A 23,817-nucleotide genomic window follows, 5' to 3' on the forward strand; every position below is an offset into this window, starting at 1 on the left:
TCAACCAACCCTGAATGGGTCCCAACCCACCAGTTGAGAACCACTGCTCTATATGACTTGTAAACATTAATTAAGAGAGTGCAGTGCTTGCGTAAATGATAAAGAAAATATGAAAAAGAAGAACCAATATAAAACAATAAAGCAATATACTGTAGCTTTCAGCACAAAGGAATACATTAGCGGTCCAATCCACAGTCCGGGCAACCCACTCGTTCCCTTGGCTCCCGATGGGCGGGCCCTGGAATGGAAGTTAAATCTTCCATCTCATAGCTGCTCTTGCTCAATAACAATTCCACATCCTCCTACATCTTCATCAAACACACTGAAACACACGTACTTTCATTACCCACTTACTCAATTACTTCCTTATGTTGCTCACGTAATGCCATAAAAAGATGCCTCCTATCAAAGCACACCCTGAGTTGATCCTTTTGATGCCCATCAAAGTGAGGTCTCGTGAGATTTGCTAATGTCGTACGTGACATCGTGCACGATGCATGTTCTAACTCTGAAGTTCTACGCAACTTCAGCGGTATATTTTTCCAGATCGTTTCAGTTGCATTTTGACTTGTGCAACGTTTGCTGCATTAAAGTTTGTCGCACTGTATGACGATGAATGTTTGATTTATAGAAAGCGCTCTGTAGAACATTGCTCTTCTTCTCTCGTATTCTCGGTCCATCCATGCTTGTTCATCATGCGCCGCAAATGTACATGTTATATCCACCAATACTTACCTTAATGGCACTTTTTTGTCCCTGCAGGTGGTCGCTCTGAACAAACGGAGTAAGGAGGCTGAGTCTGCATTCCTAGGAATCTACAAACAGCTTATCGAGGCCCCAGGTGAGTCTCCCACTAAGACTGTAGATGTTTATCTTCCCAAACAATACCAGCAGAAACAGTCATCCCACACTGAAATGTTTCACTTCTGCAACTACAGTATCTTTTCTTCTATCAAGATCTGGAATTAATTCCACATGTGTTATCCCGAATGCGGCGGGCTGTCCACTACGGTTGCAGGCAGGGACACAACATATCATGTATATGAAGCAATCAACAAATAAAAAATATTGCTCTTACCACTGATATGATATGGTAAGCTTTCACATTGATATGAGATTCATAAAGCCCCGCCCCCTGTGGCTTCTCGCTTCTCTTTTTTAGAAGTCCATGATCTGAGTGGTTTCCAAAACTCTGCATGAGGCCACTTCAAAACCCAGCCTTGGTCCTTGAGACTGCTTAATGTGGCTGAGGAGCGAACACATCCTTGAGGAGTTTGGCTGTTGATTGTAGAGGGCCAATTAAAATCCCCACTGAAGTCTGGCTTCATGTGGAACGCGGGCCTGATGAGGCCAATTGGGGAAAAGCAAGAGAGGGGCGAAGGCTTAGAGATGAGGAAAGACTTTTTGTTGTTGTTGCACTTCTCAATTTCAATGCCCGTCCATCCGTACGCCGTCGTTGTGTTGCTGGCTGCTGCGGAAAAACATGGCCCAATCTCGTTGCAGATCAGAGAAACACTTGTGGCAAGAGTAGAGAAAGCTGTTCACTAATTCAATGAATGCAAGATAAAAGTCTGCGACAGAGAAATAGCGAAAGCAGCAGCTGACTTTTAAAGGTCTCCTTTTGCCTTGAAGTCTCCCACTTGATATTGTCGCTTTGTCTCTCTCTCGTTTTCTCTCTCTCTCTCGCTCCACTTCATATTGTCACACAAATTCATTCACAAACCATTTTCATGGCGGGGGTGGGGTGGGTGTTGTGAATTCCATTTTTATCTATTATTATGAAAATGAAAGCCCCTGAATTTTAACACAGGAGCATGGTATTTTGTAAAGTCACCAAATAAAAGCTAGTAAACTAAGTTAAGTTTAGGGAACACTGAACAAGAACATTCAAATATAGTTTTGTTCGGTTGAAAAAGCTTGTCAAAGTTGGGAGTCGGAAACGCTAACGGAAGCCCGTTTAAATGATAGTCGGACCTGCCTATAGACGATTACCATTTGGTCCGGCCAGACAAAATGGCGGATAAACGGACGGTGGAAAAGTACCACAACTTTAGACAAAAGGCGATAAATACATTTTAAATTAATAAATCTTTAGTAATATGCCTAGCTCTGTTTATTTTACTAAACCTTTACCATGAAAATATCAATATTTGGTGTTTCAGCACACCAATTACTGTATTTTTTAGATTATTGGACGTAATTCGTACCAGTAAAAAAAGCGGAAGTCAACGCAACATATTTTTGTTCAAGAATATGTTCTATGCAAGCCCACTAGTTGAAACAGGGCATTCTGATAAATATTGCGTTTGCTCAGATTCAGAAAAAAGGTCAGCCGCGATTGATCGTTGTGAGAAATTGTGATGTCATTTTCGGATCGACAGAAGACAAAATGGCCGCACCCAGAGATGGCTAAAAACGAGTGGATTTTTCTGCTTAATTTATATTCCACAAACGCAAAATTAATCAGAATGCTGTGTTTCAACTAGTGGACCTGCTGGGAACATATTCTTGAAAAAAAATATGTTTGGGTTGACTTCCGCTTTAAGAAGAAAAAACACATATAAGTCGCTCCGAAATACCAGTCACATTTTTGGGGCACATTTATTTTACAAAAACCAAGTCCGAGAACCCTAAAGCTTGTACTCTTCCCCCAAATCCCCGATCCCTAATCGTGAGTGCGTTTGGAAACACGCTCCAAGTGCGCACTGCTTCGCTCCGACGGTTCGGAAACTCAGATCATTACTCAATTGTGCCGTTCAGAGTGCCCCAAAAAAGGAGTGCCGGAGCCCAGTTTGTGAGGCAGTGCAAGGAAAGGAAACACTTCTTGCACTTCTTCTTCTACTGTCTTTTGGCAGTTGGGAAATACTTTTGGGGCATTACCGCTGTTGGGAAGAAGGCGGCAGTAATGCACAGAAAGTAAACACAATTAGGGAACGGGGATATTCTGTGCCTGTCCGAGCTATAATTTAATACAAGTATATACAAGTTGCACACGAGTATAAATCTTAGGACCAGCCAAACTTTGAAAAAGTAGTGTGACTTATTGTCTGAAAAAATACAGTACTCAAAAAAGTGTGTACTTGTCAAATTTTCAACAAAGTGCCACCATAATGACTAAGATTAAAATGCCGTAGTGTAGTAATTAGGCTTAAGACATAAATGTTCATCAAAAACCAGACAGATGTTTTACTGACTAAATACGAATCATGTTATTTATTTATTTAATTAAACATTTATGGTTATTGTGTATTTTATGTTTTTGTGTTTCGGGGTTACGGATGGAAATGAGGCCTGTGCTAAATCCATTTTTACACCACTACAACCATGTAACTATGCTTGATGTTATTAAGGTTCATTGTCTCATTCAATTCGATTAAAAAAAAAAAAAATGTGGTAGTAAAAAAGCGGTTGTTATTCTAATCCACTGTAACATGCACAGTTTAAATTGGTCTTAAATATAGGAATGTTTTAAAAAACTGTACTTAATGATTTAATAAAATAAATTGCACATAAAATTTAATACAAAATGCTCCTAAAAGAATGTTTGAACACAAACACAACTGAAATATACTTAACAAATGTACTGGGTTGAGAGGTTTAATCCAGTGTATACATTGCACAGTTAGAACATTTAACCACACTTCGTACCACACTTACACTATCTAAGCCAGTGGTGTACAAATGCGGTCCTTGAGGGGTGCAAGCCTAAATCTTTTAGATGTTTCTGTCTTCTAACACACCTGAGTATAAATATGATCAGCTTGCTGGTAAGATGATCATTTGAATCAGGTGTGTTGGAGGAGGGACACCTCTAAAACATGCAGAGTAGCAGCCCTCGAGGACCAGATTTGGACATCCCGGATCTAAGCCTTAGTGACGGGTCACTTGTTTTTAATATGGAATCGACTATTTCTGGTAGGGAGCACCATTCACACACTGCCCCTAATTGGTGGCATTTTGCTCCTAAAATTTGAGAGAGTTAATTTTTCACCTACTGGCCCGTGTACGACCAGCAAATTTGCAGATTTTTTTTTTCTTGAATTATTGCTCTTGCATACTTTTTTTTATTGTTGAGAAAACCTCTGCTCCACACTTCAGCCCTTTTATCGGTAATATAGTGAAAATGAGTGGAGTGAATATTTACTTTGCAGGTGGACTTACTGTGCGCCCCTAAGTTTGCTACTTGCGCTCCTAAAATTTCAGGTTAGGGGCCACTGTGCTCCTAGTAAAAAGGTTTTGTCTGGAGCCCTGTTCACACACACACATACACACGAGTCCGCCCCCTGGCACAGCATACACAGGGGCTGGCTGTGTGCTAACCTTGATTTTAGCAAGCACCCAGATGTACTGCATGTAAATTAGCTTAGTAAATTGTAAGTCAAATTACAAGCCTTTTGTTTCTCATATTACACACATTGCACCTATTCCTTGAGTTAAATGATCAGAAGAAGAGTTGCTGTTATTTCTCGATTTCAAATCTGTGTACATGTTCGATACTGCTCATCCTATTCAGGGACGCAGAAACGCTCGAAGCCTCGCCTGGTTGATTTAGGCACGGACTGATGTCTCATCAGTCACAGGGTGCAGGATTTCAAGTCGTATTTCCCCAAATGAGCGGTTAACCCGATCCAGCGTGCCAAACACACACAGCAACGTCTGTCTCCAATGGTAAAAGTTGTGCGATCCCACAAGATGGCTTATCAGAAGCCAGAGCAGTGTATTTCTGCGGGGAGCTCTTCCTGTTTTCGCCGACATTATTCTGGTGCCCGTTTGTCACTGTACATCTTGCTGCAGGTATCCAAGGTCACAACTCCCATCCTACTCGAGAATGGATGGCTGCAGGTTTACTGCAGGGCAGTCATTTGGCTGTGGCCCCACTTCATTTCTCCCCGCCTCTCAAAAACAACAGAGCGATCCCCCTCTCTTCCCCCAGCGCTGTACAGCGCGTGTATTTCTGATTCTTTGACAGACGTAATCATTCTTTACCCGACATGCTCGTTAATCTTAATGCAGTTATTACTATTCATTGCCGGATGGTTTTTCTTTTCCTTTGATATTGTTTCATTTGACAATGTCTCTCCTAGATTGCGTTTGCTGGTGTGCTCATTTGTGTGCTGTCGGTCCAATCAGTGCAGGCCACAGCTAATTAACAACACCGGGGGGGGGGGGGGGGGGGGGTTAAGGTCATCCGTTCAGGATGTGACCTGTTGTATGTGACTTTCATTAACATCTGGTCACATATCAGTTATCCACTTTGCAGCTCTCTCTCTGAATAGCGTTCTTGGTTCGGCGCTAGCGTGACAATGGTACGCTTTGGAAATAATGCCGCAGTTCAATCCCACCTTGAATGTAGCAGAAAATGCAACTCCTCTTGAAATGAAAACTTCTTGAAGGAAGTTATTGAGCGGCTTTTTTGTTCTCTCTCCCTCCTGCCTTTTATGAGGGCCCCTAAGCTGAGACGTCAATCCGCTGGAGTGTTTCATTAGTGTGCTACATTTTGATTTGCCTGTGACATCTTCTCATGCTGTGCACACTAACCCAGTCTTAGGCTTGAAAGGGGCCCGTTAACAGTGTTTCCCAAACAATGTTTATATCACCTCCGCACTGTTTTGATCAGCCCCGATAAACACGTTGTGATAACCCAGCGCTGGAAAAATTGTGGCAGCTTCTGCCAGAGTTCATCAGTTTCCCAGAGATGCACCTAACTTTTCCCTCGTCTCTTTCTACCTCTCCGTCTTGCTGTCTCATCCTTCTCTTCTCTCCTGGAATGTGCGCGAGTTGTTTGAACGTCAGCGTTTGTTGCCGCCTCTGTGAGATCGGCGAGGCCCTGTCGCCAGGGGCGTAGCCCAGAGACTGATGCTCCAGGTGTTTGCTCTTCCTCGCCTCCTCTCACTACATGCGCATGCACCCCTCCCACCGCCCCCCTCCCCACACACACCTCCCTCAGGGTCCAGCCCACTCCCTCTCTCTTTTAGAACAGAGCTGCTTTCATCTGAGCGGGGAGCTCATCAGACTTTGTGAAGATTCTGTTCCGAATCCACCCCACTAAGTGTGTAAACGTGTGTGTAAATGTGCGTGTATGCGTGTGCGCACAAACAAGTTGAAAATGTTATGGCAACAGTGCTTGCTGGTGGTGACGAATGGAACTGCAGGGCAGAGCAAAGAGCAGAATTTTGTTTTGAGCCTTAATGAGGGCCCTGAGCAGAATGTGGTTTGGGGGTCCCCTCCCGCTATGTTTATATTTTTAATGTGTTTTAAAAAAAAAAAAAATAAAAAAAAATCCTCACTCTTTTTGGGTGCCTCCAGTGGCCAGGAAATCCCAAGCAGCCGCTTAGTTCGCTAATGCCTGGGGTCAGCTCTGTTGCGTTGCGTGTCGTTTTCTGTTACACGAGGCCTGTAAATCTCTTACATATCCGCAGTGAACACTCCCTCCAGCTATGAAATTATCAAATCAGAAAGCACTGACCTCAGTAGTTCAAAGCCATTCAAATGCATTAAGAATGGTTGTCCTTCTTCAACCCCCACCAAACATAAACAGGCACACGCAGAGAGGCCTGCAAGGCACAGCAAGCTGCCTTTATTGTAATTGTGCAGCTGAGTACCTACAGTCAGGGTAAGAGGGGTGGAGGAGGAGGAATGCTGTAAATGTTTGTGGCAGTCTGTTGGAAAATAAGGGCATATAAAAGCTGATGGGGAATGAAAGCTCTCTGGGTGGGACGTGATTATGCACAAGTGATTAATAAGAGCCGTAATAAACAAAGGCCCAGGAGATGTTTGAGGTGCTTAATAATGCATTATGGTCATAAAAGAGCTGGGCCTCTCCAACTGATCCCTGTGGAGTAAGGACACCCCAGAGGGACCAGGAGGGAGAGCGAGCGAGCGAGTGTGTGTGTGTGTGTGTGTGTGTGTGTGTGTGTGTGTGTAGGAATGCAGGTTTGCGTGCACGTCGAATTCCAAAAAGTGAAGACAAAAGAATTAGATGATTCTAATTCCTTCTGACTTCACTGCGCGCCACATAAATAACAATCAGCAGCAAAGTTTGTAGTTTTCCCTCAAGTTTAGTTTGCGTCATAACATATTTCTTCTGGCTGCTGTGTGTTTGTTGTAAGATTTGAAATATCTCTCGATTGATGTCACTCCCCCTCTGTACACTCCGCGGATAAAGGAGACATCTCTCTTTAATGCACAAAAGGTGTTGCGAATCTTCCCGCACAACAAGTTAATTTAAACTAAGTCCATATCATGTGTTTGAGCTTCAAATGCACCGCAGAAAGAAAAGTCCTCTTTGTGATTATGATGTATGTCCAAGCAAAATAAATCATGGGCTCATAGCGGGAGGAAAGCGGCAATTATAGTAAATGCTTAACATCAATTTACATTTATGAAGGTGAAACTTGAGTTCCAAAATTGTGTCAGCCTAGTTTTGGTCCTTGACAGCACTATTACAGCACTGTTACTGTTTGTTGCAGCAGCAGCAGCGGCGGCAGCAGAAGAACATGTTTATGGACCTTGAAGTCCACTCCGAGAGAAAAAAACAACACTGTTTTGAATGAACAGAAAAAAAAAAAAAAAAAAACCCTTGAGCGCAGCCTTGTAAATTAATTTGTTCGTGTTGTATGATGGGAACACAGCTGGCCTCATTAACATGTGCACAACAAATAATTATAGTTTTCCACCACCCCCCCCCTCTCTTCAGACAGCCACTGCTTGGCTAATGGGCTTGCTGGGTTAATTATGTCAGAGCGTAATTACACACGGCCCAGAGAGACATAATGGTGCACCCTACTGAGCCCACGCCACCTAATGATAGTATATCGCTGACATGGCAAAGACGGACCAGCCGACACACCTGTTTGTCCTGCAGCGTAAGACCTTAGCCCTTCCGCCCCTCCCGTACCCGCCTACAACCGTACACATACTCTACCTGTGCACTTTTCTCTTCAGTCCCCCCCCCCCCACAGACCGCCGAACTCACCAGCCTCCGACCGACTTCGGCTTCTGCTTCCCGATTCTCGTGGCGCCTTTTTCCTCGGCATGCAATAGCCCAGAAACAGCAACTCAGTGACCACAGGGAAGCAGCTACTACACCATGGCAGCCTCATTACTGCGCAGCCAAAATGATGAAACTCAGTATCAATGCAGCCGCAATTGTGCAAAAAAACATAATTAAAAGAGGGAGTACCTACATTGGCTTGAAGCACTACAAAGATAAAACCTATCCAGTCACACACTCTTGAACCTCTTTTTTTGCAATAATTCACATTATCCACATGTTATGTTATGTTTCCTTCTTCAGTCTAATGTCTGCATGTTCTTGTTTACTCTGCACAGTTTTTGAAATTAGCATGCAAGACAGTCTCCGCACCCTCACTCAGTGAATGAAATATTGAAATTGGTGTCATGAATACATTTTCAAAAAGTATCACTCCTTTTGACATTTTTCATTGAATATTATTAATTGATGGGTCGAAGCATGAGTCACTTTGGTAAATGAAATTCATGAAATCAATAATTATGAATTTCTAACAAACGATTTTGTGCTTCAGAAAAAAAAAATAGCCATAGCTCAGAAGGTGGTGCATATTTATAGTCTGGGCCCTGTGGGGATGGTTTAAACATTTGTAGCCCTCGCCAGAGTCATCGAAGTTGTCCATCCGTGATGTAAGCATGTCACGAAAATCTGAGAATGCTTTCCCAGTTTTTTTTTTTTTAAACATTTTTTTCCATGCTGTATAGGATGCAACCAAATTAATAAAACATTCTTACAAGTGCATGTCATTATTATATAACAAGATGCGTTGGAAATGCATACGTTTTTTTTTCCAACTTTCAACCCTGTCTTGCAAATATCAAACACATTTCATGTCTTTCAAGTCGTTCATTTTGTTTCTTGTTTGAAAAGCTTTTTACCGCTCAGATATGGAAACGGGGTGACATCCCGCAAAGCAAAGCAAGGCAAGGCAGCTTTATTTGTACTGCCAGGGCAACTCAATGTGCTTCACACAAGCAAAGACAGAACACCAAGTACAGACATCCACAAACACAACAGTTAATGACATTCAGAAGCAAAGCAGAGAAAACAAAAGTAGCTTTCAAAAATTACTAGAATATACATTGCTAACATTCATATACTGTAACAGAAAACTTTGGGTTTTCAGGACCCAAACCATTCAATGGTTTATAGACCAGTAGCAGAGTTTTAAACTCTATTCTACAGCTAATCGGGAACCAGATTAAGGGCTTTAGGACTGGAGTAATATGTTCCGATCTCTTTGTTTTGGTCAGAACCCGAGCTGCAGTGTTCTGAATGAGCTGCAGCTGTTTGATGCTCTTTTGATGAAGTCCAGTAAGACTATTACAATAAAAAAAAGTCTCCTGGCTGGTAAAAGGCTGCTTTAGTGATTGATTTGATACGAATGCTGAAAGCCAAGTCTGAGTCTATCAGCATCCCCAAATTTCGGACTTGGTCTGTGATTTCATTTTGTAGCAGAAAAGAAGTAAAATGCAAGGAAATACATTGGGGATCATTCACATGTTGTCAACTTTATGAAATGGGTTCAAATAATGAATAATACATGACTTTAAGGTTTCCTTAGACTATATTATATTTCGTCGCTGTCCTGTGAAAAACACATATCTCCAATTTTGGAAAGTTTTTTAATTTTCACTTTAATGTGTTACGCGGAAACATGATTCATGAAAAAATAAGAAAATGAAAAAAAAATGGAGATAAGTGTTTTTCACATGACAGCGACGATTTGTATGTATACCCTGTATGCAATTTACATTCGACAAATGTCAAGGGTGATATGAAATGATATGGATTGATCGATTTGTCTGTAAGTATTAGCATTTTTGGTGAAAATCAATGCTGGTTTTGAATAAAATAAGCTCGTCTTGTGAGCCTATCTCAGTAAAGGAAGGACAATACACAAGCATACGCTGCCAGTCCAGTGAATTATGTCCCCCTTAGAATGTTGGTTTGAGTCATAAAATGAATAAAAGGAAATGTGTGCTTTTCAAAAGATTTTTTTTCCGCCTGTCAGTAATTATGACCTCAAATCAGGAATGCAGTCATCAAAGGGTTGAAAAAAACCAACCATTTGAGAATGCTGCGTATATCCACCTTATTCCCACATGAGCCTTTGTGTGAAATGTGGGTGCGACTTCTGGTGTAGATAAACTGCGTTTATTTTTTTGTTGTTTTTTTTTTACATTAGCAGGTAGCGGTGTAGGAGGATGACATAAGAGGCCAGTGACAAGGTAGTCACATGTTAAACGACTTTCTGAACTCACAGACAGAGGCAATGAGCAATCTCAAAAGCTCGGACATATATCAGTACCTAAATAGTAAGAAAGTTGGTCACGTTTTATTAAAAGAGGTTGGACACAGTCTTATTTAGCTTCAAACAGACGTACGTAGGATCCTCCGACTCCTCCTACTTCCCACTGCATGGTAACCATGACCTGGACGCTTAATGTAAAAAAGCTTCATGTTGTTCGATGTCATAAAACCGCGATGGATCTTCCAAAGTTTATGTCAAAATCTGTACTTATGTCAACTTCAACTACCCGCTGCAAATATTAGAATGATCAATAGTTTGAATTTTATGAGCACAATGTCTTCCTCTCCATTACAGCTTACTGACAAAAACACTTGCTCGTGCATAAAACCCAAAATATTGCGGTGATCTTTCTACTAAATTCAGGGTTTGACTAATACTAAAGTGTGGCGTCCCCCACAAACATAAAAAACAATACCTGATGTTCTTATGGCACTTTTCCGCAATGCAAGCACATTAGCACAAAGTTGAAAGCGCGTGTTGCGGCTCTCTTTGTCCTCGAAATGGAAAGGAGGACAGGTACAACGTTGAAGTGGTCTTTTGAAACGAAGACTCTCAGACTAGGTAGGCCCGAGAAACTGTTAACGATTGTCACAACAACGCCGTCTCCTCGTCCGGGGCGCCAGTTCAAAACGTGGCTCTTGTAGTCACAGATTCAACTTCTGCTTGTTAGTAAAACTGCCAACAAAACAGCGCAACAAGTTCCCAAACCATGCAAGACATTTTTCAATCCAATGGGGGCTTATGATCGCTTATAAAAGGGGGTGGAAAAAAACGCTCGGATAAACCGCTCCGTGAAACGAAACCCGCTGTAACAAATAACAAAATTTCACCCGAGGTCCCTTACCGGAAGTGGCCCTCAGGAATAAGGTGATCTCCTTATACAATATACTGTACTTGAAAAGGCCTGGTGGTGTTCATTAATGGAAATGCAAGCTGTGAGCTTGTTTTGATGTGAAGGTTTTTACCATCAGAGCCGCATTGTTGCCCATAAATACCACCAATTAGTAGGTGCGTTGCTTATTCTCTGACTTTCTGGACTCTCCCTCCGTAAGTGTAAATCTCTCAGCCCCGCATCTCTACTTTAACTGCAAGGTTACTTTTGTATACAGACGTGGGTTATCTCCCATGGCTTTCTATTTGACTCCCGTGCCAATGATTGATAATCCTGATTTATCCATGTGCGGATATAATCTCTGTCCTTTGATCATGAAAAGTTTAGAGGATATATGGGAAAGAGGCAGATGAAGTGATTTCTGTGACAGTGGGTCGATGGTGTAGCAGTGCTTCCTGTTTGTCTTAGAAGAGCTTTTCCCTTAATAGTGATGTCCCTTGTGACTGATGCAATATCTCCACAGTTGGTGCAACAATGAATGCAGACAATGTTTGACTGTAAACGGTCCTGGGAAAAATAGCTCGATCAATTAAACGGTGCAAAATGTTTGTCTGATGAAAAAGCGGATAGGACGCCCTGCAATGCACAGCCAGGATTTCAACAAATTGCACGCCACGAAAGTTTGGGGTCTGTGATTAGTGTTTATTTTAGCTGGGAGTTTATGGCAAAGTCGCGCCTGTCTTTGGCTTCATCGCTCATGCAATGTCACGGCAGTCCGGGCCCGCACTAGACACGCAAGTATAAGTTGTGCGGATGAAAGCTGCCGGAGAAAAAAAAGTTTGTGTCGAGCAAAGAAGCGATTTTCGTCTTTGAGAGTTTTTAAAGGCATGCGTGCATGTGTGTGAGCGTTGCTCCTCATCTCGCTACCCCCCGCCCCTCTTGTCAAGGAGCTCCCCTGAGCTTCCTTCTCTGTGCTTTTGGCACTAGAAGTCACCTCCTTTGGTGTTCAGCAGGCAGGTACACAACAAGAGCAGCTCACTCTCTCTGAGCTGTTGAACTTTTCGGGAGGGGAAGAAAGGGAAGGCGAAGATTAAAAACAGCCCTGTGATGTGAAGTGCCGAGCTGCCTCCTGAGAATTCCTGGCATAATAATTTAAATGATCAAATGATACAGAGGAGACTTGTTAGCTGAGAAGCAGCCTCCTAGTTGGCCCCATGGGCCCAGTGCTGCCACGCATGCATTGCAAAATAGCTCCTCTGTTGTGCTAAAGAATCCTGGTTTTTTTCCCCTTTCTCTTTTTACACCCTTTTCAGGAGCATGCTTTTTCAACACTTTGTTTAGGTGTATATTTGGCACTTAAGACTGTCAACTTTTCATGACAATCTCTGTAGTCTTCCCGATCATTTACTACTTTATGAGAATACTCATTAGAAGGTGAATGTTTAGAACTCGGCTTTTGCCGTTATGTCCAGCTTGTACACTTTTCAAGGCACTCTAGTGTGGAAAGTCAAAGAGTTACTTAATTTTTTGGGGGGGGGGAGCGAAATCTGTTGAAAGTAATGGAAAGTAGTTTGTAGGATAGTGTAATTCTTTTGACATGTTTGTTTGTGTGCATTTTCACAGATCCAGCTCCTGTACTGGAGGCCTCACACACACTGGAGGAGAGGCTGCAGCAGCTTCAAACTTTGGCCCCTGACAGTCGGGCCCTGGTGAGGGAGATCAGCGGGCACTGGAAGAAAAACCCGGGGTGCTTCGAAAAGACAGGTCAGACCAAAAGCATGCACAGTTAGGATTCATCTCTTTTATTTTATATAGAAATCAGGCCAGTTACGTCAACAAAAATCAGTTGCTGCCAAAGGTGAATCCAATATTTTTGGATGAAACTAATAAGGAGAGTGTGATATGCTAATGGAAAAACTTTTTATCTGTGGAAATGATATTGTATCAGAATTTCATTTGGACACAATATCACCTGTAAACATTACAAGAACCGGAGTGTAGTATCGTCCAGGGAGAGCTGGATGACGTCGCTTGGGAGAAGGAAGTCTGGGCTTGTCTGCTTAGGCTGCTGCCCCAGCATCAAAAACAAACACTACGGTAAATGTTCATATGGTGTTTATTAAAAAGTGTGATTTATACTCTTTACATGTGTTTAAAAGCATGTTAGAGGAGTAAAACTTATCTTTCTATTACCAAAAGCTCAATAACGCAAATCCAACTTTTACTCTGATTTTTGTCATAAAAATACGAGTTAAAATCGATTCAGCCTAGCTACTGTGCATGTGTGTGTTAACGAGTAACATCTGGACCGGAGAACCAAAGGGTCATGATTTGAGTCCCACTGCGAACAGATCAAATTAGTTGTCGGGGAGATGCTCGTCAGCATTGTGGCCGCTCGTCAGCATTGTGGCCACTGTCAAGGTGCCCTTGAACAAGGCACGACTCCCCTGAAACTCAGCTCTCCTTGCATGCCTTTATGCATGTTATCCAGTTCTCTGTGCGATATGCAACAAAAAATATCCAACTGAGTGTGAATTGAATTTCCCCGTTATTAATTAAAATGAGAAAAATTCATAATGATAATAGTAATGCTGATGATGATGGTGATAACTCTTTGGGCCTTATTTGCTAAGATCCTAAATAGCAGGTGCTAATTGTAACTACACTCGCTCCAACAGATTGCTCATGTTGCTGGCAACAGGTCTCGGTGTGGTGCAGATGTATTTAAAGACGTGTTTGCGTTTGAAGTATTTGGAGTAATACCGCTACAGTGTGACATAAAGTTCGAAGACTAAGTGTTAGTGTAAGACGACCGAGCAGTTACAGAAAGAAGTTTGCAGAATTACTGCTCCAGTGACTTGGGCGAATCCAGCAACAGCATAAAACACTATTTTATTTTATTGTTTAACTCACCCTGACTGTGTGAATTGGATATTTCTGCCCATCCTGCATAACAGTGGAACAGCACACCTGAAAAACTGCTCTGGGAGAAGCAGCCACCAATTGTCACTGGCTACATTTACATGCAGCCAATAAATCTTTTAAAACCCAAATATTGGCAGTACAGTATTCAGGTTTTTAAAAGCCATGTAAACGCACGCAATAACACAAATATGCTCTTGTTTGGGTTTTTAAAATTCCGAATATCATGCCTGGGTTACTCCCTTTCCAATCCGAATATGAGTGAATGTATACACCGATCGGAATATCCCGTATATGCACGGGACGCTCAAGGAATCTTGGTCTTTGTAGTACAGGAAGTGCTTGTAAGCGCTGTTTGGTGCGCAACCCACCGGAAATACACATTTAGTGATAAACAACACATGACGAATGCTAGAGTAATTATGACACCACACTTTTGGAGCGAGGAGGAAACCGTCTGCTTCATTCATGCAGTGAGTGACATGAATATAATGCGTTTGATTGACATGAGCAAGTAACAAGCGGCGATGACATAAATTGCATCATGACGTCCGCGCGTCGCTGTTTCATTCTGGTTATTTAAATGTGGGGGGTAACTCTGTCTACTCAAGCCATGCAAACAGGTTTTTTTCCGAATGACTCAGAAATGTTGACCTTAACCCGAATATTGACTGCATGTAAACGTATTGACTGTTCGTGGAAATGATCTAGATGCAAGCAAATGCAGAGTTGAAGGGAATTTTGTCATAGAGTGGTGATATGGCATGACTCCTTCTTGTGACGGTTTCCAAGTAAGCCCTTAGATCCTCCAGAAGCTCCAAAATTACATTTCTGAATAGAAAATGGGTTGTGATCATTTCTGTTTCTGCCCTTTCAAAAATGTTGACATGAATGGAAAAGATCCATTCTTTCTGTCATTTCACTGTATTTAAAGACAAAAAATCAGCCGCCGCAATGTGTCTCAGGGATAATAAATTCCAGGATGGGCAAAATGAACTGAGGGGAAACTGTGCCCGTTTGGCAGATGCAGTCCTCTGTGCACCTGGTTAGTAAATCAGCTTCCACAGCCTGTTTGTGTGAGCAATGACGTTTTTGCCCGTTTTTGCACACACAAACCTTTACCAATTCAGGCCCTTTGTCTGCTTCTAAAATGGGTCTGGTTATACCTCTGATTACTCCTATGCACGTGGTTGTGAAAGCTGCATTTAAAGTACTTTTGTTTCTTTTTTTTCACACATTTTCTACATTCATCCCGACAGAACCCACAGATAACGGTTTTGCAGACACAGCAAAGACTGGCGACCCCCTTGAGTCCAACTCTCCAGCCCCCGATATGACCCCCAATAGCACGCCAGCTCCTGGTGCCCCAGGCTCGCCACAGGAGATCTACCAGGACCAAACTGAGGGACAAGGGTGAGGACTACCAATGATCGCATATCTTTGAGAAAATCAAAACGTAGCTGCCATTTAAAACATCTTGAACGGTACCCATCCAAAATGAATTATTTTAGCTTCCTTTAAGATTGTCAAGGGTAATCCTGTTTTGCAAGCTCTTCTTAAACTTTCATACGACAGTCTTTTAAAGTTGTGTTTTTCAATGTGTTCTGGAATATTGTATGAAGCTTTATTGTGGCTCAGAGGTTAGCTGAACAAGGTGTCAGTACCCGCTTTGGCACATACGTATATTTTTTTAGCATTCCACCTGAACCCGTTGCTGTCTAACAACACAGCTGGACCATGATAGACCTGTATGTTTTCTTAACATCATGTGGTCTGTGCTTTGGTTTTAATTTCAGTGGTAGTGGTTGTGTGCAGCATTGTGTTCTTGTGGTTAGCACATCTGCCTTACAGGTCTGAGGTTCCTGGTTCGCACATTCCTAAGGCATGCATGTTAGGTTAATTGAAAACTCCAAAATGTCCATTGGTGTCAATGTGAGCGTGAATGGTGCTTTGTTTATTTGTACCCTGTGATTGACTGACTACCAGCGCGTGTTATGTCCAGAGATGAGCATTTTGTGGATGGACGGACGGAGGACGAGAAGACTTTTAAAAAGGACGGAATAAGCAAGTACGGAAGTGGGTTTTCGTCCGTCACTCTATTCGTCCCTAACCAGGTCAAGTTCTGGGTGACGGGTTATGTTGGGTTCTTTTAAAAAGAAAGACCACTGTTCTCTTCTGCGATACCACAGGAGCAGCTTCGACTACAGTCTGCACAACACTGTAGAGTGCTCTTTTTCATGTGCGTTCCTGCGGTATTGTTCTCAGAGGCATAGTCTGCCCTCTAGTGGCCGCCCATTTCACTGACGAGGAAAAGGTTTGCAGATCAAATTTTTGTTAACTAACTCTTAACATTCAGTACAAAACTTAACCCTTTGCATGCAAAGTGTGTCCTTATCCGGGACATCTTTAGACTGTAAAAATCTATCCAAACCTGACAGGTCATCGGACCGACGGAATGTAAGGCCGGAATTGCGTTAAAAGGACGAGGACGGACGGGGTCAGAGGCCGATAATTTTTATGAATAAGGACCGATGGAAGAGGACAGAAGGGTACCCAGGCCGTGGACGGTGGACGGACCGGTAAAAAAGGGTAAAGTGCCCAGCTCTGGTTAAATGCCAACCCGCTTCTTGCGCAAGGTCTGCTGGGATGGGCTCCATCTCACCCATGATTCTAATGAGAAGCTGGATAGAAAATGAATGGATATGATGGTAGTAGTTGTTTGTTTAAAATACAGTCAACAGGCAGGGCTTGGGGACCAAGACCAGCGATAGACAGATAAATAGACAGACAGACACTTTATTAAGCCTGTGCGGGAAATTAGATCTCAGCAGCAATATTCACACATACACATTTGTAATGTAGTAAGAACCAACAAAGTAAAAACAAATACAAAGAGCAGCAATGAGGAAGAATGAAAAGGAATGTAAATGTAAATGAGAAGCAAAAGAAATAAACAATTAAGATCATGTTGCCAGTTGGTTCAGAAATGGTGGTATGCCTTGGGCTGCGGATGGTGACCCAGATTGAGAGTCAATATTTGTTTCCCTTTAAAATCAATCACTAGATTTGACAGTTTCCAATATTGCATATATAATCGCAGAAATAAAGTAAACAACCTTGTTGAGACTTCTGCTGTTTGTTGGTGTGTGAATGTACTGTATTTTGAGCAGTGAATAATTGCCGCAGCGACGACTTCTGGTTCGTGACATGCCGACACCCATGTAAACAAGAGCCCTTTGCACACTTAAAATGCAGCAGTTTCCAAAACAGTTGTTACCGATAAGCCGTCAGAATGAAATTATAACACTATACCGTTCGAGTTGCATGCTCTCCATAATGTGACAATTACAGCCGTTGGATTTTGAGCCCACAAGGCGCCTGCATCGATTTACAACTGGACTTATCTTAACTCAGCTTCCACTGCAACTACTTTAGAAACGAAAACCAGAAGTTCAATCGTTTCATGTTTCATAAACCTTTTTGTTTATCCCGTGATGACCAAGTACCATACACGTCGAGCATGGTGTCCAGTTGTATTAGAAGCGACCATACAATAACATAGATGGATACATATTTTCAAGCTAGTTGCACGCACAATTTTTTGGTGTATTCTTGAGTGTGATTCCTGCTGCACCAGTCTACAGAGTCCACCTGCTCCATGTACTCCTCCAATCTGTCCTTAATACATCCCACCACCGGTGTTACCAGAGAACTACTGCAGGTGGCATGTTACATAGAAAAGAAATTGAGACAAGACATTTTCTTGTGGTGCCCCACCATAACTGTGCACAACATATATGGCGCTCCCAAGCCTACAAATTGGGGCATGTCTGATCAGTATTCCGTGATCCAGGAAACACTGAATGATCCGAAGACGATTCTTACTCAACAGAAAAGTTTAGGTGCTATTAGAGACCCTGGAGAAGTCAAAGAACACAACTCACAATCTGAGTCCCATCCGGGTGTGAGCAAGCATGATGCATCAGATACAGTAGGTGACAGCATTATCCACCCTGACATGGAGCTGGTAGGCGAACTGCAGAGATTCCAGAGCAGGTTTTCCCTGTGGTGATCGGTGGGGCACAAACAGTCTCTCCATTAACTGCATGACATGTGACGTCAGTGCCAATGGTGTGCAGCCGTTGAGACCAGATGAGGTGGCCTACCTTGGGACTGGTACTGGACAAGAGGTTTTCCATAGCACGGGCTCCTTTTCCTGCATCAGTTTCAGGTTGAGCTTTGATGCGGATCGGCAGACAGATGGTCGGCACAAGCAGGTCCTGCAACCTTGTTTTGGTGGAGTTTTTCCAGCAGCTGTCATGTGTTGGCATTTCAAACTGGAAGAAGAGGAAGAAGGAGTTGGCCTGGGCGTCATCATCAGTCTCACTCAGGGGTTGGTGGTGGGATTCAAGGAAGGAACAGCAGTTGGTACAGAACAGAATCTGTTGAAAAAGCAGTTGAACTGATTAGCCATGTTCAGTGTGCCCCCTCGTACTAATGGTCCTTTCTGCCTCGTCCCTCTCCACACTTCTTGTTGTCCTTCTGCTTGAGTTTTATCTCCATCTTAGAGCAATAACAGTCCCCGGCCTTCCTCAATCTCGCCTTGAGTTTGTGCTGTATCCCCTTCAACTCCCCCTTATCAACAAATCTGAATGTGTTTTATTCTGATTGAGAAGGTCCTTCAAGTCACTGGTGAGCCCGTTTGTTGTTTGGGAAACAACGTGCAATCCCGGTTGGAATGATGACGTGGTGCCAGAAGTTAGTGTATCCACTGAAGCTGTATGTGAGTTTGTCAATGTTGTCCCCATGCGGGTCACAAAGCACGTCCCATTCTGTGCACTCAAAGCAGCCCTTTAGTGTGTCGCTAGGTTCCTGATTCCACCTCCTAATGACCCTTGTGTTCGAAGGTAGCATTTGAATTACGGGAACATACTGAGGTGTTAACAGTACGAGATTGTGGTCTGATAATCAAAGTGGGGGTGAGGGTGAAGCACCGTTTGAATCCTTGGTGTTTGCATTACAGTAAATCCAACATATTACTGTCCCTTCTTGTGCAGTGGGCATATTAGTGATAAGTGAGATTTACCTTTTCCTGGGGCGCCATAACCTTCTCGTGCTAAGACTGATTGCCAGAAACCTTAGGTAGGGTGTACGGATGGTAACTTGGGGCATTGTAGAAAGATCTCCAAATTATGTCAGTGGGCGCAAATAGGTCCATTTTTCAGAGAATAGTTTTGGTTATGTTGTACGGAAGATAAAATCACCTAGCCTACTCACAAATGATGATTTGCGACTCGGCAAGTGCCAGCAGTGGCATTTCTGATATATGGTCATAATTCTGAGGAAAGCTTGGATGAGACTGAATTCCTTGTTGTTCGTATTAGCAGTGAGGATGACATCCCCTTTTGCTAGAGAAATCGACGTGCATCACAAGTTAAATCAAGTCAGAAATAAATGGCCTTAGATGGTTCTTCGAAGGTTCTCTCAAAAACAGAACAGCTCTTAAATGTCCATTTGTCTATGAAGCCTGAACTACTCTGGGATGAACATTTTACATGTCAAGGCATAAAGTTGTGTACACTAGCTGAAGCGATCATGTGTACAACTGACATAGTTTCTTCTCTCAGGGAGGAGGAGAATGCCGGCATTAGTTTGGCTGACAAGCTGTCAGAGGCAGAGGAGAAAATCAAGGTTCTGCATTCCTGTGAGTACTTGAAACACTGACATGTACATATACAGTATATACTGTAACTTTGAGTACAACTCCTCATTGATACTTGTCATTTAAATAGAAAGTAATTACACGCACCAGCCACAACATGAAGTCCTCTTTCACATCCCAATAAGCTTTATCATCCCTTTCCCAATCCCTTGACAAAAGACAATGTTGAATTTATTTTAGACTCTCAAAGAGGTATTAATTAAATAATAGGTTTACTATTTGGTGGGTTGTAGTGTTGTTACACGCCATCATACAAAAGATTGTTTTTTAATGTAAAATATAAAGTATTAGGACGTGCCACAATGAAAAGATACTGGATCTATCTCCCCTCTCCTACTGACTGTCTCTCTCAGATCTAAAACAACTGCTGTTAGATTGGTGATTGGATGAGCAGGTGCAACTGAAGACAATACGTATATGTGTGTGCTATAGGTGGAAGGCAAAAGGTTGAGCGGACAACTAGTTTGATGGGGGGGGTTGGGCATTCCGACGGCCGACAAGATTGTCTAAATTGGGTTTTTTGATCGGCCACTGTGAGTCCAATTTTTATTAGTGTTAGTATTTTTGAAAATCCCCCAAAATATATATTTCTCTCCTTTTTTTTTTGCCTCGTTACACAAAATCACTGATAGGCTTTTTCTGCAACTAATGGAGTATTGTGAAAAGAAAAAAAAAATCAGTGGCGAGACAAATTCATAAATGCCAAACTACCAATATGCGAGGGTCTGCTGTAATTCAATGCTTCTCCTGGTAATAATATATTTCTTTCTTTTCATATTGTGCAGTACTACACCACTCCTGAGACGCGATCACACAAATTCAAACGTTAACATTAGTTCACATATTCATGCATAAACAGTTTAAATTAACATGCCCTTGTCACTGTTTGCCTCTGAATAGCTTTGGATACTTCACAGACCGAGCTGCTCGACCTGCGGTGCAAATATAACCAAGAGATGACAAACAAGTAAGGATCTGCTTCTGATTTGTCACCTACATCTGGAACCTCCTTTCATGCAGCACCCCTTATAACTCGGGGCCATCAAACTGCCATTTATGTGTCCTTCGTGACTGTAGGTTATTGAGGCAATTTAAGTGCTGAAACAGTTCGACTTTATTTTGCCTACATAAATTCGTGTCATGTGTAAAGCTGTGGAATGCCATTGTAACAGCGGTGCAAGAGAGTGACTCAGCCATTAAGGCAGGTCGATGAGAGAGCTCTGTGTTTGCCTTCACTAGCAGTTGGGCCTTGACAGCCCTCAAGAAGAATTGCTCCATTTAAAGATTGCTTCAGAAAACCGCTACAATGTCCTGGTTTTTGAACGCTACGTATACACCGCATGCCTGAAAAGCGTCTGAGCCTGTATGAAAGATGTCGATAGACATTCAAAGTAAACACTCTTTTGTTCAGGTTGTGCTCCAGAGCACAGTCAGCCACTGCTAATGGATTTTCTCCAAGGCTTAATCCATGGCACAATTGTAGTGATGTTTCAAGACCCACTGCCATCTATATTGTTGGACTGATGGCGTGCAGCAGGTAGTTGGTAGAATTTTATGTGCGCGGTCATAGTGCGGCTGGTATCCTTGTTCACATTCCTTTCAGATGACAGCAGCTCTACTGACCCACAGCAGCAGTTACCCTTACATGACCGAAAGCCTCTAAACCCTGGTGGCCCTGTCTCTATTAATCTGACTGCCAGTTTTGTCGCTCTGACTTGAGTAATTGAGCAGCTAATCAATACAAAACATTTTTGGCACTGTAAATGTTCATTAAATGAGGAGTTGACGTTGTCTTTCCTAGCCCTATACTTGGACACAGACAAAACTATTACCGACTCAAACCAGGCCTTGGCCTCACAACACTGATTGTTAATGCCGAAAATTGTTGTTGGGTCTGACTAATTCCACATTGAAATGTTGGTTTGTTGTACGTTTCTTACCCAAGTCCTTTTCACCTAATAATTGCACTGGACTAATCGCTTTTCAGGCAATTATCGGTACTTAAAGAATAAAATCAAAGTCCTTAATTGCAAACATTCAATTCAGAAAATGTACAGTATGGCTAAAGAATACATTTCAGGTCAATTAAAAGAAATCTTTGAGCAATTCTAACTTCAGCTAACAGGACCATCGTGTGTCAAACATGAAATGTGTATGCATATTTAATTCCCTCACAGGATTCTTGATATTAATCGTCCTCATCTACCTTTTGAAAATCAGGTTCCATGGTGCAAAAGAAAGCGTTGAACTTCAAACAAACCTCATGAATAACCCTGCTGCGATTCTGCTTAAATTAGGCTGATTATCACATATATGGAGACAAGTTGGAGGTCACATTTGGTTATATGTAACATGATGCAATTAAAATCTCCCTAATCACTTGTGGGTTAAACATAAAGAAAATCACCATTCATCTGTCTGTTTGATGCTGTAATAAAAGAGTGGAATGTGGTTATGTTAAAAAGCCAATGGGAAAAGAAATATATTTTCCTAGACACCTGGTTAAATTTGACTTTTTTCCATTAAGATAAGTGATTTCAAGCAGGCTTCATTGCTTGATTTGGTAATTAGTGTTGATACAAAAACCTATTAAACAAATCAATGGCTGACACTATTTGTTCAGCTTAAGTGCACAGTTTGCATCGCCCAAATGTCATTCTTTGCACATGTAACAATATGTGCAATATCAGATTGAGTGAGTTGCTTTATTGATATTATTCCTAACTACATGTGTGTGCACGTGTGTGTTTTTGTGTTTCCCAGGGCAGAAGAAGTCGGCAACATCATGGCCAAACTTGAGAAGGCAAACCAGGTGAGTGTTTTTCTTCCCTGATTGAGATATTCCGTTGTGAGGGTAATCACTCCTGTAATCATGCCTTGGCTTTAATTAAGGCAGCTTCTGTCCTGTCCCCCGCCCCCCTAAATCCCCCTTCCCTTCCCCTGAGTGTGTGATTAGAGGGTGTAATCCTGAGCCCCCGTTGGTGGGCGCTCTGCAGTAGCATGGCTGCACTCGGCAGAGGAGACCGCAGAGCTTGAGTGAATACCGGGGTTCTCAGCTACTGTATTTCATTGCCTTGGTTTCCTGGTGATGCCTCCTTTCTTCTACTGCCTGGGTGTCTGTTACATGTCTTTATCACTGTGTTCTCAAAAAGAATCAATCATTAGAAAGGTGTGACAAAACAGGTAAACACTTGTGGAAATAAAGTCAGCTGACTCAACAGAATAAACCAATGACTGCACAGCACTGTACTTGGCAGTAATTTTAGCAGATGTCTCCTCTCTTTTTCCCCTTTATCGTTATTATTATCCAGCTGCCTGACAACTATAACCAAGCCAAATGTTTTCACAGAAAGCAGAAATGGCCCAGAAGGAAGTGCAAAGGCTAAAGGAGCAGCTAGTCAGTGTGCCAAATGCCTCTGCAGGGAGCTGTCAACTAGTAGATGGCACGAGTAAGGTAAGAATTCTGTCTTGTTCATCTAACTTTGTTTTCAAGTCTCTGACAATGCGCAATGTTTTACTACACTATAAACAATCCACTAAAGAGAACTTTCCATCCATCCATTTTCTGTATTCTGTTTCTGTCGTTCAGTATTTGCTTCTCCTGTTCAGGTTTGTGGTAGGAACCAGAACCCAACATTTAGAGCAAAAGGCAAATCGGGATAGATCCAATACCAATTGCACAAAAGACAGCTCTGTAAACTACTACATGACCAATGGCCCAATACCAAGAATGATCAGCCGACCAAAAATACTTTGAGTCCAACATCAACCTACCTAGTAGGTCACCAAAAAACCTAGAAAGAAAGAAAGAAATGGCCTCACTGTTCTCAGTTTCGATCAGTGTTCATGACTCAACCATATGAAAGACACCGGACAAAAATGGCATACATGGGAGAGTTCCAGGGAGAAAAAACACTGCTGACAAAAAAAACCACAGAGGCTTATCTCACATTTGTCAAGAAACAGCTTTTAAAGGAAAAGCCTTTTGGACAAAT

At 42.3% G+C, this 23,817-nt stretch overlaps 1 protein-coding gene across 5 annotated transcripts in view; it reads left to right on the forward strand.

Moving 5' to 3' along the window:
• The window catches only part of cux2b (cut-like homeobox 2b), a 126,427-nt gene that overhangs the window by 86,615 nt on the left and 15,995 nt on the right, over window positions 1-23,817 (forward strand). For all 5 annotated transcript variants that reach the window (XM_086029890.1, XM_086029886.1, XM_086029889.1 and 2 more), the window contains exons 4-10: window positions 763-841; window positions 12,802-12,942; window positions 15,360-15,513; window positions 19,728-19,804; window positions 20,723-20,789; window positions 22,586-22,634; window positions 23,172-23,276. In XM_086029890.1, coding sequence (XP_085886016.1) covers window positions 763-841; window positions 12,802-12,942; window positions 15,360-15,513; window positions 19,728-19,804; window positions 20,723-20,789; window positions 22,586-22,634; window positions 23,172-23,276 — 672 coding nt within the window. The remainder of the gene's footprint in view (window positions 1-762; window positions 842-12,801; window positions 12,943-15,359; window positions 15,514-19,727; window positions 19,805-20,722; window positions 20,790-22,585; window positions 22,635-23,171; window positions 23,277-23,817) is intronic.

This window comes from Filicampus tigris, chromosome 5 (genome assembly GCF_054856515.1).
Source record: "Filicampus tigris isolate MCC_2025a chromosome 5, RoL_Ftig_1.0, whole genome shotgun sequence".
Taxonomy (NCBI): Eukaryota; Metazoa; Chordata; class Actinopteri; order Syngnathiformes; family Syngnathidae; genus Filicampus; species Filicampus tigris.